Source organism: Mastigoproctus giganteus, chromosome 4, assembly GCF_048544385.1.
Source record: "Mastigoproctus giganteus isolate SK-2022 chromosome 4, ASM4854438v1, whole genome shotgun sequence".
Lineage (NCBI taxonomy): Eukaryota > Metazoa > Arthropoda > Arachnida > Uropygi > Thelyphonidae > Mastigoproctus > Mastigoproctus giganteus.
The window spans coordinates 219,961,156-219,974,870 of NC_143578.1; the positions used below are offsets into that span (position 1 = coordinate 219,961,156).

The 13,715-nt window shown below is 33.5% G+C and overlaps 1 protein-coding gene across 1 annotated transcript in view; it reads left to right on the forward strand.

Moving 5' to 3' along the window:
* Positions 1–10,141, forward strand: part of LOC150087418 (uncharacterized) — a 99,106-nt gene extending 88,965 nt beyond the window's left edge. The window contains exon 8 of the mRNA XM_090371171.1: positions 9,743–10,141. Coding sequence (XP_090227297.1) covers positions 9,743–9,801 — 59 coding nt within the window. The 3' untranslated portion in view covers positions 9,802–10,141. The remainder of the gene's footprint in view (positions 1–9,742) is intronic.
* Positions 10,142–13,715: the final 3,574 nt, after the last annotated feature.

The following is a 13,715-nucleotide window of genomic DNA, read 5'->3' on the forward strand; positions in this document are numbered from 1 at the left end:
TTTTTTTCTTTTCTTCCTTCTTCAAACATACTTTTTCATTGGCCTCTTCTTTTCTTCTCTTGAGATGTGGTTGCAGTATACAAATTTTCATAATGCCTAATATAAAACCCCACTGTTTTCAGTTTTGGCTACCTTTTACAGTGAATTCTCTTGCTAATATTTTCTCTTATAATGAATACTTTATCTTAAAATTCACACACACACAGACAGACAGAGAATGTGTAATAACAGGTGTTTTTTTTGTGTACTTATCAGTTGCTCTGAAAACAGTCTGGGTTTCGATGAGGTGGAGTGCTAGCAGCCTTGCTCTTCTCTAATATCAAGTATTCTTTCTTTTATTAGAACTTGTTTGTTTATATGCTGATGATGTTGCCTTTACCCAACCACCTTTTCCAACTTATTCAGTACAGTAATCCCTCAATTAGTGTACTTAATGCTCTTGCAAAAGTGCCGTATTAATCGAACTTAATAACATATGGAAAATAATGTAATTGGTTCCGTGACTTTTTAATTTATTCTCAAAAATATACAGTACTGTATTTTTAATTTTTTTTTCAACAAATTATGATTACAAAGCACAATAAAAATTAAACAAAATTAAAAGTTAAAGAAAAATATACTACTTTTTTTTAAAAAAAAAAATTAAGTGTAGTTTGTAATTAGGTGTATTCTTCTTCCTCTTATCGTACGTCTTTCGATAAGGAATTAAAGCTTCTTTCAACAAATTTGACTGCTGCGTTCTACATCAGGGTTGGCATCTAAGCATTGCTGCTCAAAACCTTCAGTAGTGCGAAAAATCTCATTAAACTCCTTTTGAGTGACCTCTTGTGGGTAGGAGTTTCATCACCTTGACATTCATCGGCAGCTTCGTATGCTCGTTGGGTATCTAAATTTAGAAGATCACTATTGCTCAGTTCTTCGGAATGAGATTCAATTAATTCTTGAACATTTTGGTTGTCTAACTCAGTGGTGTCCAACCTTTGGCCCATGAATAATTTTTATAAGGCTTGCACGGAAAGTGAACTAAAACAGCATCGTTTGCCAGTGTGTGTACAGGCATGCAAGCGTCCAGCTCGACTAATCAAACATGTACATGTTGGTTCAGTGTAGTCATATGTATGCTAAATACAGTTGTATTTTGATATAACTTGTTCATTGCATTGAATTAATTATTAATTTGTATTGAATTTAAAAAAAATCATTCTTAAAAATGTAGACAATGTAGGGGGAAAATCGATTTGGAGTGTCATGTTTTTGATCCAAGGTGGACTGAAGACTATTTCTTCATTGATTACCACGAAAAAGCAGTGTATTTGGTGTGTCAGGGGACTGTGTTTTTAAAGAATATAATGTAAAACGACACTGATTCCAATCATAAATCTTATGATCTACATAAAGGAGTGCTGCAAAAAAGAAGTGTTCAGAGTTACAAAACGAATTAAGAAAACAACAAAACATACTGAAAATGTATCAGTCAAGAAATTTATCTGCTGTACGGCCAGTTATCAAGTTGCACATTTGATCACTTTTGAAAGTAAACCATTCAATGATGGTGAACTTGTTAAGCGTTGTTTGTTAAAAGTTGTGGAAGAATTTGTCCAGAGAAACGAACAATTATGCAAGAGTAGAAGATATTGGAAAGAATTTGTTCGAACAACTTTTGGAAAACATAAAACAAATGAAATATTTTAGTGTGGCACTGGATGACAATACTGATGTAAACGACACAGCCAAACTCCTCATCTTCATATGTGGAATTATTGATAATTTTGTACCAGTTGAAGATTTAGCTGATCTACAGAGTATGTGTGGAACAACTACAGGTGAAAATTTTTGCCAATTTGTCAAAGTTAAGATTAAATATTAAAAACCTGGTAGGAGTCACAACTGGAGGTGAAAAAAATATGATTGGTAAAAACATTGGGCTTATGGGTAGAATAACCAAGAAAATGATAAATATCAGAGCTGAAACTCTGATTGGAATTCACTGTATTGTGCATCAATAAGCTTTATGGGAAAGTACTGGATCTCCAACACGATGAATGCGATTATTTCAACTGTAAATTTTACAAGATTACATGTCCTTAAAGTGTCCTTACATGTTGAAAAATCACTGAATGTTTCAACACAGAAAAAGGAAAACCAATAAAACAACTATCAAATATGGAGTGGCTGTTTGATCTTGCAATTCATACATACATTTCTAGTCATTTAAATGCTCTTAATTTAAAACAAGGGAAAGGAAAATTGGTCTGATTTGTTTGGTGACATCAAATCATATCAGAATAAGTTATTATTTAAATCCCAGTTGAATAAGACAATTTATTTCATTTTGAGTGTTGTACTGAGCTAAGGGAGAAACACATTTCCAAAGAATCATTGCCTTTCTTTATTACAATTACTTTTTGACAAGCTTGAAAGTCAATTTTCTGATATAAAATCCCATGAAAAAACATAAGCTTTTGTTTGAGAACCCATTTACTTCTATGACTGAAAACTAAAATCCCAGATTGCAACTTTAAATTATTGATCTTCAAGCCAAAATATGATTCAAAAATAAGTATATAGACTGCAAAAATAAACTATTTGAATTCTACAAGGCTTTCCCATCTGAATATTTTCTGTTAATAAAAGAATATGCCATGAAAATGGCTACTTTGTTCAGATCAATGTATGCTTGCAAGCAGATTTTTTCACTTGTAAAATCAAATAAATATTTAAAAAGAAACAATAACAGATGAACTTTTTTTTTTAAATAAAAACCCCAAACACGAGAGGTATTAGAACCTATAGTACCATGCATGCATGTGTTGGAGGTTGAGAAGATGAAAGAAGATATTTGTTGACATTATGAAGGAAGGTTGTTTCAAAAAACGGAAGTTGAATGAATAAATGAGGAAGATGAAAAGTTGGTTCTGTGAGTTTGAAGTTGGACAGTAAATGGATGTTGGTTGGTGGTGGCACGTCTTTGGACTGTTCTGAAAAAGAGCGGGAATTATAGAAGCAAATTCAGAAGAACAGTGCCCATGAAAGTATCTGTAGAAAAGGCATGCAGCAGAAACATCTGTAGAAAAAGCATACAGCATTAATGACTCATATCTAACTCTGTTAGAGATGAGTCATTCAGAAGAGGGAAGTTAGATTAATTAGACTCATCTCTAACTTTGTTAGAGATGAGTCATTAATTAATCTAATTGCCCTCTTCTGAATGGAACCTAGAAGCCTGAGTGGGCACCAACCCAGATGTGGGAACAATATTCCATGGTAGGGCAGATTTGTGATTTGTATAGAGTGAACAGCTATTTAGAAGAAAAGTAACATCGAAAGAGAAAGTTTTTTAGATGCAGAGGAAGCAATATTTGTAATGTGTTTGTGCCAAGAGTGATTAGACGTCATGGTAATCCCCAAAAGAGATATCATCTTGCCTAGAAATCATAGTGTCACCAAAGATAAGCAATAGAGCAGAAGAATCCTTTTTAAGAGATATAAGACAAGACTGAGTTTTAGAAGGGTTGAAATCAACTAAGTTGTTTTTGCCCCACTGGAGAATTACCTGGAGATCAGCATTTAAGGAATTGATTGTGGATATTCGAGAAGTTGAAGCTGATTGAGCAGGCAAAGTTTCTCAAACTGGAAAGTGGAATGCAAAGTGCTATCATCAGCAAAACTATCGATAGGATTTCCGTTCAATAAAAGGTCATTAATATACAAGAGGAAAAGAATGGAGGGATAGAGCTGAACCTTGGGGGACAACAACATTAGTAGTGAAGTTAAAAGACAGAGAGCCATCACCCTCCGTGAACAGTCAGAGAGAAAACTGGATAACCAATTACACACAAAAAAAAAGTTGGCAAACCATAAGATGGAAGTTTGTTTAAAATATCCTTATGCCAAACACAATCGAAAGCCTTTGAGATGTCAAGAGCAACTGCTTGTGTTTCACCGTACTTTTCCATTGAATTTGTCCATAAATTGGTAGCATAAGCCAGAGTATCACCTGTGGATCGACACTGACGGAATCCACACTGGTGATCATTGATCAGACGGAAGGTTTCTAGATAGTTTGAGTTGATGGTTAAGTGATTTCTCCATTACTTTAGAAAGAGTAGAAGTAATTGGATGGGAGGATTTTGTCACCCTTTTTAGGAACTGGCTGGATATGAGCAAATTTCCAAGCAGAAGGAAAAACACCTTTGGAATAAGAAAGTGAATAAAGGTGGTAGTAGTAGTGGCATGTGATGCAAGAAAGCAAGTGTATAAGCTTATGCAGCATCAGCCAAAAAAAAAAAAAAAAAAAATCACACCATTCCCTCCAAATGCCAGTCCAGTTTCTCCTTAAATTTATTTAACCTATCAACTTCCACAACGACAGATAGAAGTTTGTTCCAGCAATTAACCACCCGCTGGCTAAAGGCAAATTTCCGCACATCTATTCTACATCTGTATTTTCTTAATTTGAATTTATGCCCCCCTTAGGTTCGTAATCTGAACAAGTTTAAGGATCCCATCAGAATTCAGCGTGCTCAACCCATTCAAGACCTTATACACCTCAATCAGATCACTGCGCAGGTGCCTAGTCTCCAGCCACTGCATTTTGCAGAACTTAAGCCTCTCTTGGTAAGAGGATCCCTTCATTCCCCTCACCAATCTTGTTGCCCTTCTGTACATGCTCAAGCAAATCTACATCCTTCCTAAAATGAGGCCTCCAGACCTGTATGCAGTACTCAAGGCTTGGCCTGACCATTGTCTTATAAAGAGAGGCTAGTAAAATTCCTATTTATCATCGACAAAACCCCATGACTTGCCCTGGCAGCCTGTCTGCATTGCTCAGAAAACTTCATATCTGACTGCACAATTACTCCCAGGTCTTTTTCATTTTCTACCACCTTAAGTGTAGTACGACACAGTTGGTACGTTTCTCTGGGGTTACTTCTATCCATATGCAGTACTTTGCATTTGTCAAGGTTAAACTTCAGTTGCCACTTCTTAGCCCATCTGCCCAAATTATCTAGATCCTGTTGCAGTAGCACACTGCCATTACTGTCATTAACAACCCTGCCAACCTTTGTATCATCTGCAAACTTCAACACTAAGCCTGATATACCTTCATCAATATCATTGATAAATATTCAAAACAACAGAGGACCCAACACCGAACCCTGTGGGACTCCACTAATAACATTAGTCCACGAAGAGCAGCACCCATTAATTACCACCCTCTGTCTTCTCCCACTCAACCATCCTTTTATCCATTGTAGCAACTTACCCTTAATACCATTCTGCTCCAATTTGCACAATAATCTTCCATGTGCAACGGTGTCAAAAGCTTTCCTGAAATCCAAATATATGATATCAAAATTATTTTTTGCATCCAGTTCCTTTGTAACCACATCATAATATCCTATCAAATTTGTCAGAAAAGACTTTCCCTTAACAATCCCATGCTGTCTGAATTATTGCTGCAGTCTTGTCTAGATACATCTGCAATGCATCTTTAACCAGTGACTCCATTATTTTACCCGGAACAGAAGTTAAACTAACTGGTCTGTAATTACTCGTGTCATCCTTCGATTTCCCCTTTGTGAATTGGGGATACATTTGCACATCTCCAGTCTGTGGGGACCTCCTCTGAATCCAAGGATGCTCTCATAAATATGGCTAAGGGTTTGCTTAGTTGCTTTGCCACTTCCTTTAATATAACTGGATAGATCCCATCCACCCCAGGTGCCTTTCTTATGTTTAACTTGAACAATTTCTCCTCCACTTCGCTCTCAGTTATTACAAAATCATTAAGCACCCTGCTACAATTTGATAACCTTCTGCCATTTTCAAACCTTAATAAATCCTTGTGTGAATGTAGATGCAAAATACTCATTCAGTTTGTTTGTTATCTGAGCAGGATCATCAACAGTGGAACCATCAATACCAAGTGGACCAATCAGATTCATCCCCTTCCTTTTAGAGTTTATGTAAGTAAAGAAATCCTTGCTGTTTTTCTTAGCATCTTTTGACAGAGATTTCTCGTAATCTGCCTTCGCCTGCCTAACCTCCTTTGTGACCTGATTACAGACTAGCTTATATCCGCCATAGGCTTCTGAGTCGCTTGATAATTTATATGCATTTTTCATTTTTCTTCTCTGTTACGAGTCTCAATAGTTCATTTGATAACCATTTAGGCCTAAACCTTGAACAATATTTCTTAATAGGTATGAAACTTTTAGTAGCATCCACGATCAATTCCTTGAATGCTTCCCACTTAGAATTTACTGTTGGTAACATCGTCAGTTGATCCCACAGTACAGAATTTAAAAACTGTCTGAGACCACTGTACTCACCTTTACGGAAGCAAAAAGGTGGCATAGAAAAGGAGTAAATTCAGGAGCGCAGGTTTTGAGAACAAGTGGAGAAATACCATCAGGACCTGGAGTTCCATCATGTCATAATCTTCATTATATATTGAGATTGGCATCACAAATTTGTAACCAAATTTTGAACAATTATTTAAAAATATCCAGTCTCACTCATCTCATTAAATGTTAAGTTTTGTCCAGTAAATGTTATTGTGTATTGTACTTAATAAAATTTTCCAATATTTCAGTTTTAGGTTTATCATTATTAATTTATTCACCTTAATATTGAAAAGCAGTGATCTTTATCATGTTGTAAATTTTCTAAAAATGGGCATTTAAAAGCAAAAGTAAAGCTTTTTGTTTTTTTTTTTTAAACAAAAGTAAAGTATTTAAAAAGAAAAAGAAAAGTAAGTCATTATTTTTATATTTTTAATAAAATATAAAAAACGAATTACTGATATAGATTTGTTTGCACATAAGTGCTGGGAATTTGCAATTTTTTATATATAGCTTGAAAAGAAAAAAACGGTAACATGAAAATAGAAACTTCCTTTTACGAGTAACAAGATATAGAAAATGTGACAATTTTTTTCTCGAATCACTCTGTGCGGCCTGCGAAACAAATCTAACTTTGAATACGGCCCCCATATGAAAAAAGGTTGGACACCACTGGTCTAACTCATTAAAACCAAGATCCTTTCCATTGTGTGTTATTTCTTTAACAGTGGCATCAATTTCTTTTGGAAAGCCTTTAAATTCATTTGCACAGTGAGGAAGAAAATGCTTCCACATGGTTCTCATTTTTCTTGATGCAAGTTCAAGTCATGCCTGGTGAATGTTTTCAATGTCACCTTTGATGCTATACTTTTTCCAGAATTCTGTCAGTGAAATTGCTAATGCATAATAGTTAAATAAGGAAGAATATAAAAGAATAAAACTAGGGTTAGTGTATACTTAATTGTAACATTTGTTTTGTGTTCTTTTTCTCACACACTTGCACTCTCATTCATTCTTCTGGCTTTCATTTCATTTGTTCGGCTCTTGCTTTCTGCACTGCACTCTCTGGACACCTTGACTTACTGTTATTCTTCAGTTGTGGTGCAGGCCTAGCTGCAAGTTTTTTGCAGGCCAGGGGAGAATGCAGTGATAGTTTGTGTTGTTAGTAAATGTCTGTTAATATATATCAAGTAATGTAAGTTATTAACTTTGTATTCCTTTGGCCAACTACATTTGTCTTGCACTCATTTCCATTCACCATAACACCCATTCACTCTCTTTTTCCCTCATGCTGGGTCACTTTCTTTCACCAAAACTGACATTTATTCCCTTTACCATAATTCCTAATTCACTCAGTGCTCAGCCTATTCATTCTGTCTTTCATTCTACATTGGATCCCCTTGCTACTAGCTTACTGATATTTTTCAGCTAATCTGCTTCCCTTGCTGCCTGTACATCTCCCTCCCCTACATGGTTACTTATTTGGTGTGCCCCAGGTTCTTACACATGGCAGGGTAGTCCTGGGAGGGGTACCTAGGTCAATCTGGTTTTGTCATGTGAGGGCACAGAATACTGCTATCCTGACAGTTAAGTCATCATCTGGGCATGGTGGGAAATGGGGGCAATTTTAACTATCGATTATTATTTAATTGCTGGGGGGGCTGAATTGCCATTCTTTGGATAGTTCTGCACATTTTTGAAGCAGTTCTGCACATTCTGTGTGAAGGATGTAAAGGCTTTATAATTTTCCTCTTCTGTGATGAACAGATGTTCTTCCATGGGAAGGGGTCAATCTGTCTATTAGCTGTGTTCTGGAGATGTCATAGATTATACATTCATATAGAATGTGTGCTGAAAGCGCATCTAGAGAATATTGAAAGAATAACTTCATAGAATATATTGCTTATTTTTGGCCTGGTTATTAATCCAATATGACTGAATATTTGAACCCCCCCCCCACATTACATATCTCATTCTCATTATCCCCACATATCTCATTCCATTAAATCTGCAGTTAACTCCTGTTTCATAGGTTTAAATTGCTTGTTATTATTATGTAAGTCCATCAGAGTTAGATGCAAAGATATAGATTTTCACTCATTGCACTAAATTTCATAACAGTATATTGAGCACTTTCTTGGCACTGAAATTTTTATTTTTTAATTTTAATAATTTTCAATACCTGCAGCATACTAAAATGCTTTACAACTTTTATCCCATTTTCTGGGCCTTGAGCCCAAAACGTCATGTTTCACAGATCCACTTAAAAAAAATTAGATATACTATATCAGAAATTTAAGATAACATCAATTATGATTGGATGGCAGCTGAAAGTAATTGTCCGGTTCTTGATGTGCTTTTATCAGGCTGAGAAATTAGGTAAATTATCAATGAAGAATATACTGTGTTTGCACCTAATTTTTCCTTATAAGAAAACTGGAAAATTGATTACACAATGTTGATATCCATTTCTGCAACCTTTATTCTTTTTATGCTGACATATGGATAGATGTGGTTTGCAGTTGGAACATATCTAACTTTATCATGTACTGTGACATCTTTTTGTAATTAATTCCTATTAATTACCTTCCTCTTGTAACTGTTAACAGAGCATTTCATGTATATTTTGGTAGTAAGTTGATTTTATATATTGCAATGAGAAATAAAGGGCCTCCTTAATGTACATAAGTTGGATATCACTGACTTAAAAAAACTTATTGGCTTTGAACTGATTTGTTAGTTTTGATACTGTTTTGATTGTTCAGGCTTTGTTTCATTTCTAATAATACTGTAGCATGATTATGTTCAGATTTTACTTCTTTTGCTATTGATATGAATTTATTTTCTGTTTACATATAATATTTATAGGAAATTTGTCTTCTGTTCTTGCTTCAAATAGCCATTTGCTTTTTATGTACATTGTGTATTGATACCAAATATAAAGAATCCAAAGATAACTTCTTTGTGTAACCCATTTTGTCCCTGTAAATAATAAATAGTTACTAGCTCTAAGAAAGATACTGTGCAGTCATTGTTGTGAGTAAGCATTACATTACAACGACTGTTGTAATGTAAGCATATTCTGTAATTTCTTAGTAAACTACATAATTTAAATGTAGATAAATGTGCATACTTTAAATAGATAGTGCAGTTTAAATTATTTAGACTGTACCATCATTCATTATTAACTTTATTTAATAGTAGAAACTTGTTGAAACATTAAGCTGAATATATTTAATATTGCATACTAAGTTTAGACATTTTGTTTTTTATCACAAGGTCCAGTGTTTCATTATTTGTTGCTAAATTATGTGAGATTCAGCATTTTTGAGATTTTTTTCCTTTTTGCTGTTTACTGTTCCATAGGTAATTTTACTCTTTATCTCTCCTTTCAGATCTTTGGCAAAATGCTAAGCCTCAACGAAAAAAGAAGAAAGTACGCCGGGAACAGTGACTCCTTATCAGCTACATAGGAGCATAAAATGTTCACAAATTGTGGATCTCCCCTTTCCCCCGAGGTCTTTGTCTCATCTGAAGCACCCATCCTCCATCCTGCCAGCTTCCAGAGGTTTCTGTAACGGTCTGCTTCTGCCAGAGTAAATACAGCACAAAAAAGCTGTATGGAGGTCACTGGTAGGACAGAAACAAGTCCACACCTCCTAAGTGATGGGGCTGTCAGTGTCGGAGGAATGTAGATATTTCTTGGGGCTTTGGGTTTTGTGGAGTTGCTTGGATTGTTTAAGTTGTTCCTTCATTCTTTATATATTTTTCAATATGGTATTGGGTATTATTATGAGACTGTCCAACAGTAAGAGTAGAAATCCAAATACTTAAACTTTATTCATATTATTAATTTCAGATTTATTTCTTTTTCAAAAATCATATTTCAATGTTAACTTCATTTTACAGTATTGTCAGATATTTAGAACCTCTATTTTCCTACAGAGTATACTATGCCACATGACTGGACCTGCCATTAAAGCTCTAGATTTCTGCAAGTTTCACATATGATCACTTTTTGTCATGCCATATAAATATGATAAATTGAGTTATTAACTGTCAGGCAGATATGAGACACAGATACGGTGATTTTGAAGAAATAATAATTTACTATTGTAAATTATTTTCTCTTCAAAACACGTTATTATGCAAATGAAATTTTGATGTCCAGCTGCAGATGTGCTGTAAAGATTCATTAATTATCAATGAGTTTCCCAGTAGGACTTTTTTTTTTACTTAAAAATGTGCAGGTATTTATTTACATAGACAGTATTGAGTGAGTGAGATTTTTGTGCTTAAATTGATGACTGTTGCTTAAAGATAATGTCACATTGCTTTAATTTGAATGGTAAAACATTTTACCCACATGATTATAGTAAGAATATAAAGCATACGAGCATACATATATATTTGTGCCTTTCTTTGAAATGCAATACCCTGATTGTATATAAAGTATTTTGAATAACTTAGTGATCAGAACAGTTAAGGTGCATTTGTCTGATTAGTCCCATTGTTTTATGACAGTTTTCACTGTTTTGGTTTCACAAAGAATGCCATTTAACTTTAACTTCCTTTGTAACTTTTCTTGTTTTGGCATTTACCAAGTTTTGGTTTCTTACATTTTCAGATTCTAATGACAGCATTAAAAGATAATGAATTACTTCCACTTTCTTGTTTTCTAATTTAAAAAAATTTGTGTTCAACATGTTTTCACGTGAATATAATTTAGCAACAGGAAAATAACATACTTGCTAACTATAAGTTTATTGTGCATTTTTTTTTTAAGATATAAGTTGGTAAATGTGTAATTATGAAGTTAGTAATGTCTCGCCATATTAGTAGTGAACAGAAGTGATATACCTCCATATTACCATTGTAAAATTGAAACAAATTCTCATTGCTAAATCACCACATCAGGATTGTGCTAACTGACGTATTCTGACTATTTAAAAATCTTTATATATATAGATATATAAGGATTAAGGAAATTTAAGTATGTAGTAATTTTGTAATATCCCACTCCCTCCACTCATCTAGAACCATTTAGACTATTTACAGTAATACAGATTTTAAGTAATAATGTGTTACTCCATATTAAAAATAAAATTCTGTTTTACTTAATCACTTTATATAGCCAGTTATTGGATACCATACTGTTAGAAGAATTCTAACGTTGTTTATAGTGATGGGAATGTGTTAGTTTCCAATATGTCTGTTTACTAATATTGAGAAGAAACTCTTTTCTTGGTCTGTAAAATTTCCAATTTCATGTTTGCTTGAGTTAAATTAATATTATGATGTATACATTCATGACAAGCACTAGTTATGTTTGACATGCAGTTTGGAAAAAAATTTTTAACAAACATTATTTCTAAATGTTTGCAAAAAATCCAGTACTTAGAAATTTTCAGCATAAATTACTCTAATTCATATTATGCTTAGTGTGATTATATTTGATTACATATAATACCATTGTACTAGTCAAATTAACTATTCAGATTACACAGTTGGTTAATTTGACTAGTACAGTGGGTTGCATAGTGTTATGAGTATTGAACATAGGCTGAAAATTTCCCACACATACATTTCATACACCTCTTTAATTCATTCATTTAATAAAACTATTCATATGGTAAATGCAGGTATTAAGCTCTAAAACTGAATACCATTTGAATACTGACAACCTTGAACTTGGAGGTTGCTAGCTTCTGGATAATAGATTATAATCCAACCAAGCCTAATAGAAAAACATAAGATAAAAATATATATATAAAATAATGTAGTTTTATTTGCAAACTAATTAGTTTTTTTTTTAAGCATTCCTTCTAAGTCAAGTAGCTAAAAAAAAAAAGAAAAAAACAATCAGGGATACAGTAATAAGATAGCAAAATTATACACTACAGATGAAATATGAATACAGCCTTATTTCATCATAGCTCTGATCCACAACAGAGTTATGCAATAATGGCAAACTTCCTGACTGTATGGCTACTGACGTCTGAAAGTCAGTGGCCCACACAATGATCAATAATTTCAGTCCAACTTATCCATTGTATGTTAAGTTCATGCACTGAATTCAGTGCATGAAGCATACATTGAAATCTCTTCTGTCTCTGTCCACAGCATTTCTTAGTTCCAACTTCCAGACCACTGTCAGTTGCTGTATGCTGTGCTACAGTATATAGCAACTAACAGTTTTAGTACTTAAGACTAAGTTCAATTGTGTATAAATTTTCATATATTCATTTTAATATTTTTGCTTATTTTTTGCAACTTGTATTTTCACTATCTTTCCCTATTTCTGTACTGGCCTTTTCAAAATGTTTAATGTCTAGAAAACATTTTCTGGAAGGGGTTGTTTGAAGGAGCCTTCTGATGCTGTGGAAAACTTTGTAGTGCTGCCTAAGCAGCACATTTGTTGATTTCAATCAAACTCATAATATGATTAGCTGGTCTGTTGATTATAAAACTCTACGAGTCTGCCTAATGTGTGGTTGCTTTTAATGACAGTGCTATCATTCAAGCCGTTGTATTTGTCAGCTTCATCTTGCATGCATTTCTTGATTGCAGGCTTTGTTTCAAAATTTCAATATAGAAATAAAAGTTAATTACATAAGTCTAATTTTTGTCTTATACAGTAATTCCTTTGATAAAAATGCAAAATTCACATCATTATTCATAGTTCACATTACTTGTAGAAACATTAAACAAGACTGACAATTCTGTACTGTACTTTTCACACAGAAAGCATACTAGAAAACCTATTATATTGTTTTAAATATACTCATAAGAGAATCAACAGAATAGTACTAGTAATAATGAAAAAAAAAAAAAAAAATTGAAATTAGGGACTGAAATCAAATGCAACAAATATATATATTTTTTTATTGAAGACTACTTTGCTATCGGACACAAGAATTGATTAGAATTTATTTTACTTACATAGTCATAGTATTTTATAAACCAACAACAGAAAACTTAAAATATCTGTTAGAATCATATCAGTGTGAATTTTAGTATTCTTCCAGTATGGTACTAATTTTTGATCTCCATTTTTTATTCATTTGGAGAAATATAGTTGTAAAAAAATTCTTTAAAGTTCCATGTTTGTGTAGAAAATAGGCTATGCATTCACTTCTGTGTTAATTTTCCCTATAGGTTTGGTCTCTGCTTTAATTTCTTTCACTCTGCATTTCCATGCATTGGAAATGAGATTGTCATGGATAATTAGACTGTTGTTAACAAAGATATTGTTCTTATCATCCAGTATGGTGCGAGAATAAAGATTAAATTATAAAGTGCATCACAACTGTTTCTTGCATTTTATTGCAAAAACCAAATGATGTTTCAAGTAAACCATGTGTGGCT